At 47.9% G+C, this 18,256-nt stretch overlaps 1 protein-coding gene and 1 pseudogene across 1 annotated transcript; both read right to left on the bottom strand.

The window, feature by feature from the left end:
• Positions 1–245: 245 nt before the first annotated feature.
• LOC104338549 (keratin, type II cytoskeletal cochleal-like) lies at positions 246–6,078 on the bottom strand (annotated as a pseudogene).
• Positions 6,079–10,596: 4,518 nt separating this feature from the next.
• Positions 10,597–18,233, bottom strand: LOC104338548 (keratin, type II cytoskeletal cochleal). The gene is made up of 11 exons (XM_075445721.1): positions 18,191–18,233; positions 17,618–17,718; positions 16,564–17,010; positions 15,950–16,158; positions 13,506–13,566; positions 12,748–12,843; positions 12,392–12,556; positions 11,881–12,006; positions 11,538–11,758; positions 11,228–11,262; positions 10,597–10,802 (listed from the first exon to the last, which is right to left on the bottom strand). Exons 1-11 carry the CDS (start codon positions 18,231–18,233, stop codon positions 10,597–10,599), a joined length of 1,710 nt encoding a protein of 569 aa, XP_075301836.1.
• Positions 18,234–18,256: the final 23 nt, after the last annotated feature.

Here is an 18,256-nt window from a genome sequence, read left to right as displayed (position 1 = left end):
AACCTGCTCTTTAATGAAAACTGTCAGTAATAAATGTGAATTTACAGAGAATTAATCAACAAAGTCTTGCAGGCAGGTTAGTGGTAAAAGGCAATGTTTTGTTGGTTCTGCCTGTAAGAAGGCAATGGGTTTTAGTGCCAGGGAAACATCTGTGGGGCCAAATCTATTTCTCAAGGTGATTTTTCTGCAGGTTGCCGATACGAGTGTTTTCCAACATGGCAGTTTATTTAGGGGGGAATTGCTGATTAGCTGAAATTGAAACCGGTGTTTGGAACACGGCAGCTTTTGCAGACACTCTTATGGGCCCAGTCCTCAGAGAACTGGCGTCTTCTCCTCCCCTCATCCTTCAGCTTGAAGGTGAAGTTCCCACCGGGTTTGGGGCAGGGCCGGGCTTGGTCCTTTGCCTCCTACGTTGGGCGAGGGCCCTCATCGCAGCGTCAGGGCTCGGGCTCTTCCTGGCTTTCCTGTTCACATGCACGCGGTGTGTCCAGGGACTTGGAAGCATGGGGACGGCGTCAGTGCCTGCGTCGCTGTGTGGGAGGGCGGCGTGTTTCGTACGGGCAGGGTGGAAGTTTCAAACTAATGATTTTGTTTTGTTTACTGCATTTATTTCCCCTTCCCTGTTCGGAGGTTGGTTATACTTGCAAGCCAAAATTACCGGCTTTGCAGCAGGGTCTGGGAGCCCTGGGACACTCCAGCTCCAGGGCTCACGGCCGGCCGTGGGGGAATGGGGCATGAGAAGATCTAGAGTTAATCTTGTGATTTTAGGGTGTAAATCTTGTGATTTTAGGGTGTCCTCAGTCCTTGTATGTCAGACGACGTTGCTCCAGACTGTAGTTGTATTTTATGGCTCTGTGGCTGCATCCCTTCTCTCCACGTTGTCATCCCAGGTCATGCTTTCTGCTTTTGACAAGACAAGCAACAGCAAATGCAGCTGTGCAGCACTTTTGGACAGAAGTCTGAGGACAGAGGCTGAGGGAGGCTGGTCGTGCAGGGGCCCAGAAGGAGAGAGGGACAGTGGGTAAAGCTACAGGTTTTCCAGTGCACAGGGAAGGGTAGTTGAATATGTTGTTGAACTGACTCCAAAAAAAACCCCAAAATGTTTTGAGCTAGCTCAGTTAAACCAAATAGTTCAAGTTGGGTTGAGTGTGTTCGAATTAGACGTTTTGGTGTTACATTTTTTTTGATGGAAAAATCTCAATTAAAAAAAAAATTAAAAAATTTTGATTTAGCAAAACTTTTTGATGGGAAAATTCCTCCTTTTTTAGCCTACCAGAGGCTTCAGAGCAGGAAAATATCCCCTGGTTTAGTTCCTGTTCTCATGATGTCTCACATCCCAGATGCAATCACGCCATTCTGGCCGTAGGCACTTTTAGCAGGTCTGTCACACCAGGGTGATTTTCAGGCCCTTGGGGCTTCCCCCCTCTCTTTCATCCTGGCTTTAGGGGATTAGGCCAGATGGTTGATGTTTGCTGAGTGATGGACACGGGAGGAGCATGGTGGGGGACACGTGCTGTGCCCCCCATCTCCCTCCCTGTTCCCATGGACCAGCTCTGCGCCCTGCACTTTCCAAAAGCTGGTGGATCTCTTGAGGACTCTAATGAGAGATTGCAACAGCCTTGATTTGACTTCAGGGTTTTTTTTTAAATTGTTTTATTAATGCCATTTTGTAATTCTGAAAAGAGAAGCTATGTCATGTGATCTCACATTTGCTGTGTCAGTTTACTGGGGAGAAACAGAGAAAAAAACAAGATAAAGGCAAACAACGAGCATCATAGAGGAATCAGGTGATCTAGGTAAGACTCCTCTGCTCCCTTTGATTTTTAACTTTTCTTTGAAATCGTGTCCATACACTGGAGGAGCAGAAACTTCTGTCACTTGGAGATAATTTTAAGCCTGTAGCTTCCCAGGCGAGTGGTTCCTTGATGCGTACACTGTGTTAACTGTGCACTGCCTAGTTAAAACTTCATTGCTGCCCAGGCTTTTCTAGGCCTACGCAACCCAGGAGGAACAGGCGAATGTTGGGAAGAGCCAATTTGTAAAGCTACAGCACAAGGTAACAAAAAGAGCAGATTTCATAACAGAAGTAAATGTTGCAGGGAAGAAGCAACACGGACTGGACTGAAAGCTTTAAAATGCCCCCCGTGTTTTCTGCGTCGGCTGCCAGCGGGCTGCTGCTGACATGAGCTGATGGAGTGAGGACCCTCCTTTCAAAGGTTTGTTGGCTTTTTTAGTGTTTTAACCTGCTAGGAGATTGTAGAGGAGACGACTTCAACATTGGAGTTCTTCCCGCTCAGAGCGCTGTATCGTCCCGTGGTGGTACACGCAGCACTGATGTCTCCAGAGCCGGTGAAGCTGCTTCTGCCACTGACACCTCCTGCGGTCACCAGACCTCTGCTTCTGAATACGGATGCTGCTGGAAGAGTAGCTGCCACCAAAGCACGGGTCAGTGTTGCATGCGGTTCTTCCTGGGGATCGGCACACGGCTGCAAAGAAAGTATTTCAGCTCGGGATTTCCATTCTGCAGAGTAGGTTCAGGGGGACTGGTAGGAGCAGGGATTTGTCCTACAAACATTCACAGGACAGCCACCATCTACACTCAGCCTTAGGGGGATGGGGGAAATGGAGATATGAAAAACCAAAGTCTGTATTTAGTGTGTGTCCCTATAAGTGGCCGATAACTTGGAGGTCTGGGGATGTGGGAAGCTGCCAGCAGGCCAGGCAGGTGCTTTGGACCTGCCATGACTCAACTGCTCAGCTCACGCCCCTGAGGAAGTCTTGCTGAGTCCAGTATCATGCCCAAGCAGGGAAAGAGTTTTGCTTTGGCTCTGCCTGTGTAAGTGTGGACAAGTCCTGGCCACGGGCTTTGCCTCTGTCCCCTCAGCTAGCTTGCACATGAGTAGATACCCAGTCATCTCAGCTGGGGTGACGAAGGTGGCCAGACACAACCGTGGCTGAGCCTTTGGCTTGGTAAGACCTGAGGCTACACAAGACATCATCTTTATTCATGCAAGTTCTTCCATTTGGAGGAAAACTTAAATGCCTGAGTGTGTTAGGAGCTTTTGACTTTGTAAGGCCTTTGGGTCCACAAATGCTGGAAAGTGCTTTGGAAAGCGTCACTCCTTAGGATGTCAGGTCTCAGGGGGATTTACTGCAGTGACAGAGGCAATGGCTCATCAGGCAGACTGTGAAAGGTGGTTTTGGGGTTAGACATGTTACTGTTTCTTCCCTGTAACCATCCTATGAGGTTGTACCAGCACCCACCTGCTCTTCTCACCCTCCAGCAGCTTTCTGTAGGTCACGATCTTGATGTCCAGGGCCAACTTGACATTCATGAGCTCCTGGTGCTCACAGGCCATGTCCTGCTCCACCTTCTGCAGGGGTATCTCCAGCTCAGAGAGTCGGCACTTTGCATCCTTGACAACCACTTCCCTGTGCTCCTCAGCTTCAGCAATGGCTTCTTCCAGTTTGCATCTCTGCGGGTAGGAGATTTCCATTGCTGCCACTTATTTGCATGTGCTTTGAATAGTTCAGAGCTCTTGAATCTTCCTGTCTGTACATTTATCCACCTGCACTTCACGATATTTTCAGACTTTATAGGTAAACCTCTAACTCTAGCACGGTTCTCTCTGCCTGGGTCAGACCTTGGTGTATATGTTGTCTTCTCACTGCAGGTCTGTACTGATGGTAGTTCCGTTATTAGTTGTAATAGACCATTTTACTCTGTACTCCGGATTACAGGCGAGTCTTAGAATTGAGCAGCCATCAAAACCAGCTTTATTTCTCCCTTGGTCTAGAGGAGGAGTTTTGGAAGGCCACAGCCTGGGAACTGTGATTGACACATTATTGCCCCTGAGTCATCCTTACCTGGGCTTTGGTGTTTTCACATTCTCCAGTCAGTCTCTGAATCACTCGATTCAGCTCCACAATTTCATTCTTTGTGTTACACAAGCTGTCGTCGTGTTTGCCAGTGGTTTCTCTCAGTTCCTCACACTGAGGAGAGAGAAAATGCGATGCAAATAAACACCAGAGTGAGGAGATGACTCAGTAGTTAAACCTACTGTGTGATTCTGTGGCCGCCGTCCCGGATCTTGAGCTTTAAGGCAAAAGCCACTGTCACTGGGGGACACAAGTGACTCTTTACACAGCAGCAGCTCTGTGTGTGAAGACACTGACAGAGGATGCATCGTGCGTAGGGAAAACACAGCAGGTGGCTAAGAAAGCAGAGCGTTAAAAAACCTGGTCAACCCAGATTAGCAACTCTGAAAAAGCAGAGCCCTTAGCAAAAGTGGGGCATAACTACTTTTGTGAGTGCCCGTAATGGCTCACCAGGCTGTAGTACCAGGACTCCACAGCAACCCGTCTTCTTCTGGCAGTGTCACATTGAGCTTTGACATCAGCAATGATGTCATCTGTGTCCAGGCTTCAGCTGTGGTCCATTTGCACAGTAACGGAGGTGTCCGAAATGGATGCTTGGAGCTGAGCGATTTCCTGGGGGCGGCAGCAAGATTTTCAGTCATCTGCGCCAGAAGTGTTTCCCTGCAGATCTCCACAGTGTGGAGACAAGGAGATGTGGTGTTATCCATGTGCCATGGCTTCAGGCTCACTGCAGAAAACCCAAAGAGGGATTTTCTGGCTTAATCTCCCCGGCTTCTACTTTCATCGTCAAGTTGAAACAGATTCCTTAGGATATTGCTTGTGCAGTGCAGGAGTGTAACACCTTTGAAATCCGGAGAAATCAACTGATGTACACATGAAACACCAAAAATCTCTGTGATCCCTAAAGAGGCATGGGGTGGAGGAAAAGGGAGTGGAAAACGAGAAGCTATTCCCACCTTATATGGGCTCCTCAGGCAGTTGATCTCTTGGCTGAGGGACTCCACCCTGGCTTCCGGCTTAGCTTTGTTCACTCAGGTGCAAGCCGCGTCCTGAAGTGCATCAAGGGTTTATGAAACGAAAGAACAAACTGCTTAATGCCAGCAAGTGGTGCGATTACAAACTCTTAGGGCTGCTCTTTTCAAGGACAGAGATTTTACCATTCTATTAAATTGTTCTTCTCTCTTATCCTCTTAGGCAGAAGGCAAAAAAATTGCTAGGCACAGGGAAGAGAAGGAGAGGTTTTGACCAGTTGGGGTATACAGACATCCCAAACGAAGTAGCTCAGCTAAAACTGACTCACTTAAGGTGGGATTCAACTCTTTTAATTAAAATATTCCGATAAGTTGGCCTTTAGGTCCCTCTAGAGTCTCTGGAGAGTGAGAGGCAGTCTCACCCTCTCTTTCCGGCAATATTGGCTGCTGTTCATACTAAAAGTCCAGAATTAGTAGAGACAGCAGTGACAGGACGGGGGGTAATGGTTTTAAACTAAAACAGGGCAGGTTTAGGCTGGATATAAGGAAGAAATTCTTTACAATGAGGGTGGTGAAACACTGGAAGGGGTTGCCCAGAGAGGCAGTGGAGGCCCCACCCCTGGAAACATTCAAGACCAGGCTGGACAGGGCTCTGAGCACCCTGATCTCATTAGCGGTGTCCCTGCTCGCTGCGGGGGGGTTGGACTGGATGACCTCCAGGGGTCCCTTCCGACCCAAAACTTTCTAGGATTCTATGATTCTATGATTCTATAATAAGTGTTTGAGTTTGTTTGAAATGCTGTTACCTTTTTGAGCACAGCAAACTCATTCTCTGCACACATTTGCCAGTGGGCTTCCTCTTCATACCTGCAAGGAGAAGACATGAGATAACTTTGCTCCTTGTTATTCAGCTTAAGCAAGAATATGAATGTAATCTTCTTCTACCACCTCCAAATGCTCAGCCTCGGTATGGAAACCAACTGCTGATGCAAGTCATACACGTGTACATCTGGAGGAGATCTTGCACCTTGTGCAGCCTTTGCCATTCAAAAAGTAGATGAGATCAGTTCTAGCCCTAGTTTTGGAACTTCTACCTTTTTTAAACTTACTTTTTCTTCTAATCGTCTGTGATACCCTGTACGGTGCTCAGTTCTGTTTCCAGCTTGGCTCTGTGGCTTCCCAGAACACACAGCTGCCTCTTCAAGTTGCCAATGTGAGTTTCATGCATTGGCTCGATGTTGCTCCTGGAACATTTCTGTTCCTGTAGAAATCTCTGTTTGGTCTCCAGCACCTTTTTTCTGTTGCTCCAGGAGCTGGACTTGAAACCCAGAATTGAAACATTCCAAGTATCATGACTGGTTATGCTGGTGACACAGAAATGAACAATTACAACCCCAGAACTGGCAAATTGAGAGATGAAAGCTGTGAGTTATTCAGGACGGGATCAGGTGAATGGAGAAGGCGTGCATGTAAAATCTGTCGAACGGCGTTTTCTCATAAGAAGGTTCTTCAGAAAAATGTCTCAGTGGCTGTTATGCAAAAAGCACCAAGTTAGACTCAGCACCAGAGTGGAGTAAGTCAGAGGTAATTCTACTGGAGTTAGGGTTCAAGGGATATGAAAATGGGGCATTAGAGAATCAGCTTCTCTGCACTGAACAGCAAAGCTTGATTGTCATTTGCAGTAAGACTGCTTTACACCACTCCTGGAGCTTGAAAATACCTTCCTGCCCTCACTGGAGGTTCCTTTTCACACTAAGGTGGTGCAAAACATCCTCCTCGTAAAACCCAAACAGCTCCTTGCTGCAAAGTCAGGCTGCGAGTCTTGGCTGCTGTTGCTGGGAGGCAGCTTGGCAAATGCATTCCTTGTCTCGGGTGTGTCCTGCAGCAGCTCGCTACGCCCTGCGGCTGCACTGCCCACTGAACTGGGCACCTCTTCTCTTGCCTTGTCAGTGGAAAATGCAGATTTGTTATTAAGGGTCTTGATGTGCTACTTTTTCCTGGTACTTCACAGACTGAAGTTTTGGGTCCATCTCCAGCTTCAGCGGCATGAGCAGATGCTTCATGACTATGACCCTGGCAATGGGTGTGCAGACTCCAAGGCCTCCACTGACCCCGCAGCCAAAGCCAGCACCTCCAGAGCCCAACCCCAGCCTGCATCGGCACCAAGTCTTCTGCTGCCAAAGCAGCCCATCCCGGGTTACCCCACACCAGCACCTCCGCAGCACGAGACGGTGCTGAGCAAGTATCTCTGCACATTTATCGGGATCACAGCAAGGCAGGAGCTGAAACTCCTTATGCCCCCAGCTCCAGAGTGAACGTGGTAGGGTTGGCAAGGTGTCGAGAGCAGCTCGAAGGGGAGTGAAGGCAGAGGGAGCAGCTGAACGCGGGAGCAGGAGGCAACACACGTGAGTTAACCTGGCCAGAAACCCTCTGCACTGACAAGCAGAGCTTTCACCTTTTTGTGTGCCAAGAAAACAGCCTTTGGCTTCACAACCAGCCCCAAAAGACCATTTTTAAAGATATATATGAGCTTAGGTCATTTGGTAATATCCCACTCGTCTCTTTTGTTGAATTTGAACCAGAGCTGCTTTTATGCACACACCTATTGTTCAGTTACAGGCTGCATTTCTAATTTGAAAGGGAGGGAATCCCTGGTCCTATAAAAACTGCATTTGCAAACCTCCCTTTTTTTATAGTAATCATGGAAGAGAGAAGCAGAACCAATCTTTTGATGTTTACAGGGCACTGGGAGCGACGGAAGGAGCGTTGCGTTGTTGTACCTGTGGGAAAAGAAGAATCTGAGTTGAATTGTTGGGAATGATCTAGGGATCCAAACACTGGGGCTGATTTGGCTTGGCGTTACATCAGCCTTTAGCTGGAGTTGCTCCTTCTGTAAGCCAAATTCTGTCATTTACTCCTTTCTTTCTTTCATTTGACCTCTGCAATTTTGTTGGCCTCGAGAACAATGTTTTAATTCCCTTGGGACTAGGAGATGGACCCTTGCAAGTGTATTTCTTGGTGCTAGGGCTCTGCTGGTCTGTAACTAGAAGCAGAAAACGGGTGCAGCAAAGTGGGGGCTGAGAGCAGGAGAAAGCTATGAAAGATGTTCCAGCTCAGACCTTAGCACCAGCCGCTTCGGAAATCCAAAGCCAAAGGTTGAACAGATTGAGGGGATGATGGAGCGAGTGCACTGCTCCTGCAAAGAGAAATCCAGTCTGGTCTGCTGCTCTGTCGCTCGAGCTACCTGTGTGCTTCTCTCCTTCGCTGGCTGCCCTGAAGTCTGTTGTGTTCTCTAGTTTGGGGGGGATTGTGACTGACGCGGGTCAGGTAGGTCAACACCTCTCATCTTGTTGCTTGCGGAAGTGTCCTACGTGGGAACAGCTTACAGCAGAATTGGGCTTGGTCATTCCTTTCTGGTGAAATCGTTTGGCAAATCCTTGTGTGAATGTAAGTTTGGACTATATACAAATTTTTCAGCAAAAGAGGTGGGTTCATAGTGACAAAGATGCAGGAAAGGCAGAGAAGTCTTTCCTAGAAGATGAAACAGGTGACATTCAGTCCCATCTTAGCTGAAAGATCAAAAAGGCTGTGTGCCATGGCTGTGAACCCTCTTAATTCTTTTGCCTCCAGTGGGATAACACAGAGGGCTTAGCCCTGAAAATCTCAGCCTTTTCTAAAGGCACATTTGCTTTTATGTGATTTTCTTGGCATTCACCATGGCCCCAGAACATGTTGTGCTCCATGAAGAGGATCAGAGGGAAATTCACGTGTGCAAGCCTGAAAGCTGACCGGTCTTATTTAGCCACGCAACATTTTAGGTAAAGCTGTGTGGGAGGTGTATCTTCTAAGCACTTTTTGGGAGTCAGCTTAAAGGGAGTTCAGAGAGCTCAGCATCCCTCGTGACTGGGCCCTGGATGCTGGAAAACAGCTGCTACATGTGATAGTTGGCATCTTCCGTGAAATGGAAGAAGTCGTGTTCACTTCTTTTCTCACTTTCTCTCTCTTGGGTTTTTAATTACAGTACCGCCAGCTAGAATGAGCCAGCCTGGCTTCCATCTGCTGACCAAACAAAAACCTCAGCTCGGGAGCATCTCACTGCCCTGGGACTGCATCCTTGTTTAGCACTTGGCCTGACAGCTCTGCCGCCGGCTTTGGAGAGGGGATGGAGATACATCCCTCCTGTATTCCCAGAGCAAGCTGCAGGTCTGGAACCAGCCTTTCCAAAAGTTTCACTCTGATGCATGAGATCTGTCTTTCCTGACTTTAAAACACCATTTGGAGTGCTCCTGATGTGCAGACACCTTCAGCCAACTGCCTAGAGCGCTTTCGGTCCCGCAGGGGGAGGGAGGCCTTACTGGGAAACGTGTCATTTCACCCAAAAGTGTCTGTTTCTGCCATTCGACTGGCTCGGATGTAGGTTTTTATGGCCAGGTGAAACCAGCCCCACCTTCTGGTCTTGCTCTGTTGGCTGAGCGACTTGGAAGACCTCCCAAAGCACTTGGGTATTGCTGCTCTGTGACCCCTGTCCAATACCCTTAATGTTCCCCCTCCTCTCCAGGACTGAGATGGGAGGGAGGAGGATACGGGAAGGCTCTGAGTGACAGTGAGTGTCTATTGCATATCTAAATCTTGCTCTAAAATTACCCTTTTAGGTGAATTTTGTAATGGCACAGAAAACCAACATTGTTCATGGCAAGTTTGATTGAAGTTTATTGAAGAAATTTCATATAACTCATACAGTCCAATGGGAGCAAAACATTAGAGGAAAAGAACTAGTTACATTTTGGCACATAGTTCTCCAACCCTCCTCTTTGCCTCCCTCCTCCTTCCATAAAAAGAGAAGGAAAAAAGAACCCAAGCTAAGAACAAAGGCACTAAAACAGAGGTGTTTTTCCAGGTTATGTGAAATCTATGTTACCGAAGCCTGCTGTTCCTCCGTTTTGTTTTTCCTGTATTTTTAACCCCTGTCTCTACTTTAAGCTTACTCTGGCTGGTGGAAAGGAGAATGACTTATGCTGAGACAAGCTCTAGCAACCTGTAGGTTACGTGATCTTTTGGCTTAAATTATAGGTACTGGGTGGGCGAGGGATTAGATGTTACAGAGAGCCAACCCCTTTCACCTAGGAAAAACGAAGGCTGCGTTTTTGGATGCAGACAGAGCTAGCGAGCGCTGGAGTGAAACAACAGCAATGCAAGAGGAATCGGGGAAGCAAAGCAACTGCCTCTGTACTGAAAGACACTTTGTTTTCAATTCTTCAAGCCTTTGGGCAGAGCAAACCCAGCGGTGGGGAGCAGGGTTGATGAGGAGGGAGCACAAGAGACTGTGGTCTCAACACACCTCCTGCTTTCCATCGTAAGTGGGTGAGGGGACACCTGCCTTCCTGTACGCTGGTGTAAATCCAGGTCCTGCATCTACTCTGGATTTGCACCAGGGCACCAGAGCAAAAGGGAGCTGTGGGAAGCTGCAAGCTGAGCTCTAATGATGGCACCCGTTAATGGGGAGGCTGATTACACATTGACAAGCAGCACTGGACTTCTGTTCAGCTGGGTGAGGCTTTATGCAGAGGAATTAATTGGACCGGGAGAGGCATCTCTCCCAAGCCACTAAGTAGCGCTGGGAATATGCTTACCCCTAATGGGAAAGTGGCAAGCGTGGCTCTTTGGCCGGTGTTAATAGGCTTTGTGCTGGCAGCAAGAGCTGATGCTCAACCTCTTCTGCTCCGGATGAGCTGGATGCCGCCATGATTTAGCTCCGATAGCTCTTCTTGGTGGTGCTTTTCGATACAAACCTCCTGCTTGAGCTGCTTCCTGCACCAGAGCTGAATCCCCCGGCCAGGCAGCTCCCAGCGCTGGAGCTGGCACCGCTTCCCCCGGTGCTGAGCCAGTTGCTGAAGCCTGACCCCAGCCCCAGCGCGTTCCCACCTCCGTAGCTGCTCCCAGATGAGACCACGGCTGTGATGGGAAACCATGGGTGGAGGGTTAGTTTGTTTGCAATAGTAGGAAGGAATTTCAGCCTTTAGTTTCACACACTCGTGTTTTTTCTTGGACAGTCTACCACTGCCTGTATTTCACGCATCTTATTCTCTGGCTGTTCCTCCTATCCTGTAGCAGAGCTGGCCTTAGAGATCTGAGTCTGCTAGGGACAGTCTCAGTCTACAAAACCTTTCAAGTTCAGAGCTGGTCAGAGGAAAGATGTATCAGGCTCTTTGGCCTCCCCGGTCCTGCAGAGTGCTGCAAGCCCCTAAGGATGCTCTGTTTTTCTGCTGGTAACTACCAGCTGCATAGCCCATTTTCCTTGTCTTATCCTCAGTTCCATGTGCATTTAAGGAATAACTCAATGAATACTCAATCTGTTGCTGAAGAGTCAGATTACTTACAAATATTCACTGCACCAACGCCTTCTCCAGCCAGCCTGGAAGAAAGAGAGGACAGAAAAGGAAGGGCTTGTTATTTTGGACAGTTTCAAGCAACAGTTTGGCACCAGGGACACTGGATAACAGCATGGTCTGGGGTGTTAAGGTCTGATGATGGGCATGCAACAGGAATTGAAATAACACCTGTAACTGCGTGGGATAGGGGTGTGTTTTCTCTGGAACTTTCTGTGGCCCTTCCCTCTCTTGTTGGAAGGCAAATGCGAAAACATCAATGGGATTGGACATTGTTTGGTTTGCAGGAGGAGCCACCCACCTGCTCTCCTCGCCCTCCAGCAGCTTCCTGTAGGTCGCAATCTCGATGTCCAGGGCCAGCTTGACGTTCATGAGCTCCTGGTACTCGCGGAGCTGCCGGGCCAGGTCGGCCTTGGCTTTCTGCAGAGCATCTTCCAGGCCAGCCAGTTTTGCCCTGGCATCCTTGAGGGCCATCTCCCCACGCTGCTCAGCATCTGCAATGGCCATCTGCAAACTGGTGCACTGCCAGAAGTGGAAATAGGTCTGGTGACTGCTCGGTGGGTTTGGACCCTGACTTGCGAAGGTACAGCAAGGTAGTGGAGATGGAGGTGCCCCCATGTTGGGAGGGGTCTTGTGCACTGTACCTGTTTCTTTACACTATCAATTTCCGAGTGGAGCCGCTGGATCACGCGGTTCATCTCTGAGATCTCCATCTTGGTGGTGTGGAGGTCATCCCCGTACTGGCCAGCTGTGAGCTGCAGCTCCTCATACTGAGGTGGGTGGGGAGATGAGACACCAGGGCATGGTCAGATCTGGGCAGGAGCTTGAATTCATTGGTAGAGATTGACTCTGCTCTGATACTCTCTTGAACGGGGCTTCTGTCTCTTTCTGTACTCAGTCCAAGCTCTTCCCCATGAACTTTAGCATATTTCGTTCCTCCTTCTATCTCCTCATGCTCCTCTATCTCTTGTTGTCAAAATGGCATTTTCACACATCAAAGGAAGCAAACGAAATTCTATGCAAATGGACTTGATTACTTGATTTTATACCCTACTCCCCTATCCTTTCTGCTTGCACTCTCCAGTATAAAATAGCCTCTGCGAAATGCTAGACAAAACTTTTTCTAGCTCACCTTGTTAATTTTTGCGTCCTCACCTTGCTCTGGTACCAGGACTCTGCCTCTGCCCGGCTCCGGTTGGCGATGTCCTCGTACTGCGCTTTGACCTCTGCAATGATGCTGTTCAGGTCCAGGTTTCGGTTGTTGTCCATGGACAGGACCACGGAGGTGTCAGAGATCTGTGACTGCATCTGAGACAGCTCCTGTAAGTCAAACAAATTCATTCCCAGTCCCAGATGTTCCACTGTTGTGCTTGTGCCAGAGATGATGTGTGGTAGAGGGGTAGGGATGGGGAGGAACTGCAGCTCCGAACATCTCTTTCAGGCTGTTTCAATCCTGTTGGTACCAGGAAAAAGGGGAAACAGCAGAACTGGGATATTTGGGAGATTCTTACTGCTTCGTAGAGGGCTCGCAGGAAGTCAATCTCATCTGTCAGTGCATCCACTTTGGTTGCCAGATCCACCTTGTTCACATAGGCGGCATCCGCATCCTGGGATCACAACAACAGAGGTAGTGAACCAAACCTTGCCTGTCTGCATCCCTGTGCAAAGACCAGTTGTCATTTAATATGAACCACTGGAGACAAACCAGAACTGAAGACTTTCTTGAGCTCTGTGCCTTTAAACAGAGCCAAGAATGAACTGGTTTCTTCCTTCCACCTTTTTCTGGGGGGAAGGGTGGGATGATATGCATAGATCTAAGCAATTTTTAACATGTCAGAAGCCACTGAATTTCCCTTTTTTTTGCGAGTGCACAGAGATTTTGGACAGTGCTTGAACCAGTGGAAGTTTCTCATTGTGTCTCCTGGCGGTGGGACCACGGATGCTGTGGAGGGCAGTAATGGACACAGAAAGGCTGCAGAAGTGGCACAGCATCTACTGGAGTGACTACAAGGTGTGGATGACCCAGATAGGATCTGGTTCCTGGGGGACCAGGATTCACCTGAATTTTGGATGAGGGGCCTGAAATAAGAACGAGCTGCTGCCAAGGACTGACAGACTGGCACAGCTGGGTGTTTCTTCTTCAGGGAGGTATGACTACATGTTTGCTAAGTGCTTTCCCAGCTTGGCACTGCTGGATAAAAAGGGTTATTTACATTCAAATGTGTTTTGCCTTTAAAAAGCGTGTCCCTTCTTTGTTGTTGGGCCTCACCTTCTTGAGCAACACAAAGTCATTCTCTGCAGTCGTGTGCTTGTTGACCTCCTCTTCATACCTGTTGGGAAGGGGAGATGAGCATCCCTTTACAGCTTCCATACAGCAACCCACCCTGTCCACCATGGGCATGTGGAAATTCCTCCTCCACACGTTTGCCGTAGGGTGCTTGCTGAGAGACTAAAGAGTCTGTTCCCAGGGACATTTAGCACCGATGCATAGATCTTAGGAGGAAACAACAAAAACAGCTACCTAACCACGCACATCTGTCCTTGCTAGGTCAGTGCATATATTGTACATAGCATATTAGAAGTATATCTCATTGATTATGATAGAAAGACAGCACCCTTGGGCTAGGTGGTGGGAGGAAGCCACCTCAAAAAGCCTCAGGCCTTCATTAAAGTCACATTTTATCCTCCCAGAAGCTTTCGCTATGAACGGGAGCCGGGTGCTCTCTCAATTTTCTCAGGCCAGGGGGGCCGGGTGGAGCCGTGGCTGAGCTCATTGCCACCACGCCTGGGTTAGTCAGCAGAGCCGGGATCTCTGACGCCAGGTCCTGCGGTGGCTTCAGGAGGGCTGGGGGTGGGCAGGTAGCAGGGAGGATGATGGCCAGGGCAAGGAGATCCGAGGTCTGGATCAGCAGTAGCACACAGTCCCACTCTTGGGAAAGGATCCAACCCTTATCCAACCCTTAAAATAATTTCTGCTAAATAAAGTCCTAGCCTGTATATAGGTTTGTGGGTCTCTAAGCATTTAGCCACATAGACAAGGAAAACTAATTTGGCCTGTGTCTAATTTCTAATTGCCCTATGGATTAGTATTTGACTCAAAAGAGCAAAGCATTAGGAAGAATACTTTGGGATCCACAAAGTTTAAAATAAATAAAGGCGAGAAGAATGAATTCCTAGGAAATAAGGACAGAAGCAGTGGCGTCCATTGCCAGGCATAGGCATTGGTGCCACAATGCAAGATGATGGTCCCTCCCCTCAAGGTGTACGATGTGACTGAGCTTTTGCCCAAAGCCTCCCTGATCTGGAGCCAGAAGGAAAATTTGCTGCTTTGTCGGATGCAGGCACAGTACTGAAGTCTGAACCTCTTCTGTGATGTGACCTTCGGTTGTCAAAGGATTTCTTGTCTGAAGTCATGGTGTGCCCAAGGGTCTTAGCTGAGCAATCTCTGTCGCTGCTTTGCTGCTGCAGATTGTGCTAACGTTAGACATTGCTTTTCAAAATTTAAAATTGCTTTCACCATGGACCTGTGATGAAAACAGAAGGAAACTCCCTGACCCAGTTAATCCACAGCATGGTTGTTCTTACAGCTGAGATTCAACTCTGCTCAGCTACTGAGGTCTTAGATGGCTAAACTGGCACAGTGCAGATATTTTTTTTTTCTCTATTAAACTTTTCTTTTCTAGTAGCACGGAGAACCATAAAGTAGAAGTCTCAAAGTAGACCGTGGATGATGATTTCTCTTCCCCAAGGCAGTCGTTTCTCTTCCGATGCTGCTTTTGGGCCGGAGGCACTGTTGGTAAAGGTGGCAGAAAGTGTCAGACGTGTGATCTCCCAAGAAAGGGAGAGCAGAGGGGTTTTGGCAGAACTCGCGTGTCCTTGTTTTGAATTGCAGCCTCCTCCTAGCTCTCATCTCTTGTTTTTCTGGTTCCAAACTGACAATTTAAGCTCCTTACTTATTCATGTCCATTAAGCATGTATCCCTCGTGGGCATGGTAGCAGACATTAACGCTTGATAGATGTTTTTCAAAAGTGCAAAGAGTGGATGAGAGAGAACACCTCCTCCTAAGAGCCTAAAGAGTTAATGAGCTTAGCTGAAACCCTGCCTAATATTTTACTGACTTAGCATGGTGTAGAAGCTAACTCCTGGCTTTCAGAACTGCTAAAACTATCCAATACATTGATATTAAGGGACATTATACTAATTAAAAAAAGAAAAAGAAAGAAAAAAAAACTAATGAAGAAGAACACTTTAGCATACACTTAAAATTAAGCTTTCTTCTTAGATATTTTTTCTCTCCTGGAAAGGAACCCGCATCAGCAAGAAATGTGAGTGTTCAGAGTGCTCAATGGTCTTATAAAGATTCAGGTTTCATCCTGGTCTGTGTTCAAATGACTACACAGGAGCTGAAACCATTTGGAAAGCTTAAGATTCTGGACAGGCTAAGCTTTTGAGAAGCTACTCCTGAACTCATAGGAGTGTCTGATCGTCCGAGCCTTTAAAAAAGTTCACCTGTCCCTGCAAAAAAATGCATGTGTCTTGCATGGGTAGAGTCCTGCTGCTGACATTCATGCAGCAGCGAAAGCCAGGGGAACCAAGTCACTTCAGTCGTTTCTGAGGTCTCAGAATTTTGGGATTGCCTTGTGTCTTTTAACTCATCCAGGAAGAAGATTGAAGAAAAACTGGACAGGTTTCTTTTTATGTGTGTTGCTTACCTACTCTTGAAGTCTTCAACAGCATCCTGCATAGCCTTCAGCTCTGAGCTGAGCCGCAGCCTGTCCTCTCCTAGAGCCTCGAGCTGTCTCCTCATGTTACCGATGTATGTGTCAAACATAGGTGCAAGGTTATTTTTCACAATTTTTTGTTCTTTCAAGAGGCTCCATTTCATCTCCAGTACTTTATTTTGTTGCTCCAGGAACCGCACCTGAAACCCATCAGAACAATTTAAATCGTTTGGGATCATCAGCTTAAAACCTGCCTAATTTTTCATGAGATTGGGCTTTAATGTCAGGGGGCTTGGGTTTTGTTTTATGTAATTTGAAGTGGGATTTAGATGGGCATGACCTAAGATCATTGGTAGGAAGATCTGGAAACCAGGAGCAACACTCAACTACAAAGAAACCAGGAAAAATGATTTGCACCATATCCAGACCATCTATAGAGCTCTGACAAAACGAAGCTGTATTTATGGAGATAACAAGCTGAACAAAATCCTTAACTCTGTGCCCTAAGCATTTAGAACTAAACTTATAATGCTGAGAGCAATCCTGATCCTACTCTACAGGCAAAGACAAACATGTCAGGCTGGATGAAGTGGAATGCATCTTACCTTGTCGATGAAGGAGGCAAATTTGTTGTTGAGGGATTTGATCTGATCCTTCTCCTCCTGCCGCACTCTCTGCATGTTGGGGTCAATCTCCAAGTTAAGAGGTACCAAGAGGTTTTGGTTGACCATGACCTCCTGAATACCTCCAGGGCCACATCCTCCTCCGAACCCAAACCCAGCTCCACCAACTCTATATGCAAGCCCGCCATGACCTGACACATAGCTGTATCCCGGTCTAGGAGAACAATGCCCTCCACTCATGGAAATCCTCTTGCTTGCCCCAAGATTGTGAAGGCTCCTGCTGCCAAAAGCACCGCTGATCCATCCTGTGCCTCCGCCACTGCTGCGGGACATGGACATGGAGCTGAAACCACTTCGGCTAACAGGCATGGTGGCAGAAGGAGCACTGAAACTCTTAATGAGTTCTCCTGGCCTAATGCCGACTGACGTCTGTGCAATCGTTCACTGGTGGCAAGAGCAGGGGGCAATGACGTGAGATGGCAGATGAGTAGAAGTCTTTGGGAGTTTGGATAAGGAGTCCCCTCTGCCTTTTATCCTGTTGGAGAGCTGGGCTTGTCCACAGAGGACGGCGGCTCAGCTGGCTGAGCAAATCAGTTTGGTATGCTGGCGCAGGGCCATCTTTCCCAATCCGTTAATCACCAGTCTTGCTAATGCGGTGGGCTGGCAACCATCAGGCTCGTAAAGCTAACCAAATTTTCTAACCTGTGTTTTTCAGAGCAGGGATTACTGGTGGGAAAAAAACCCACATGTATGTCTGGAAGGTCCCTTTGAGCTTTCTTTTAACTTTGTTAATGGCATCAGTGCCCGTTTAGTTTCAAGCTGATGGGACTGAAGTTGCCACAAGAAGGAATCTAGAGATATTGAAAATGCCAATTTGAGTGCTTTGCTAAAGAAAAATGGACTTTGCTCCCCAGCTGCCAGCTGCCTTGGAGTAGGAGTGACCTGTCCTGATCTTTCACAGGATTTAGGCACAAGTTAGATGTCTTGGTCTGTGCTCCTCATCTTTACAGGCAGCACTTCATCTGCGCAGAGGTACTTCTGGCAAAGTAGATAATTTGGGAGGCACCTGTGCCCCTTTGTTGGCTACAAAGGGAGCCTGGATGCTCTGCTTAGCTGAAATGCTGAATAATGGGATAGCTAAAAGTTACACGGTCCCCCAGAGAGAAAACAGCCTAACTTGTAAACGTCGAGGTCATCAGATGCCTGTTTTGATGCTGAACGGTGTTTAAACCAAATGCCAGTTTTGCTGGTGTCAGTGGAAATACGGTCCGGAGATGCCAGGCAAAGATGGGCAGGTGAAGATGACAAGCCATGTCCTTTCCAGTAGTGTGTTACTGTGCTTAGATTGAGAGCATTAGTGACAAGCTGGGGTTTATTATGTCACCTTCTCTTTAGGCTAGGAGTCGGCATGCACTTAATGTGCACCACGTTTGCCTCTAGTGCTTTAGTCACTCGGCAGGGTCGCGTCGGAGGCTAACCCAGAACAATCTGCTCTGGTAATCTCAGCACAGGATCGGTTTTTTCTTAAAATGAGCTTTGGTGCTTTTGTAGTTGGTCTCTTCTTTCTGCTGTTCAGCAGACCAGAGAGGGGGAACTGAACTTTCCTTACCCTCAGGGTCTTCAGCTGTCTCGCAGCCTATGTCTGCGGACATTCTTCTTCCCAAAGAGGGAGAGT

This window comes from Opisthocomus hoazin, chromosome 32, assembly GCF_030867145.1.
Source record: "Opisthocomus hoazin isolate bOpiHoa1 chromosome 32, bOpiHoa1.hap1, whole genome shotgun sequence".
Taxonomy (NCBI): domain Eukaryota; kingdom Metazoa; phylum Chordata; class Aves; order Opisthocomiformes; family Opisthocomidae; genus Opisthocomus; species Opisthocomus hoazin.
This window is presented reverse-complemented; position numbering and strand designations above follow the sequence as displayed.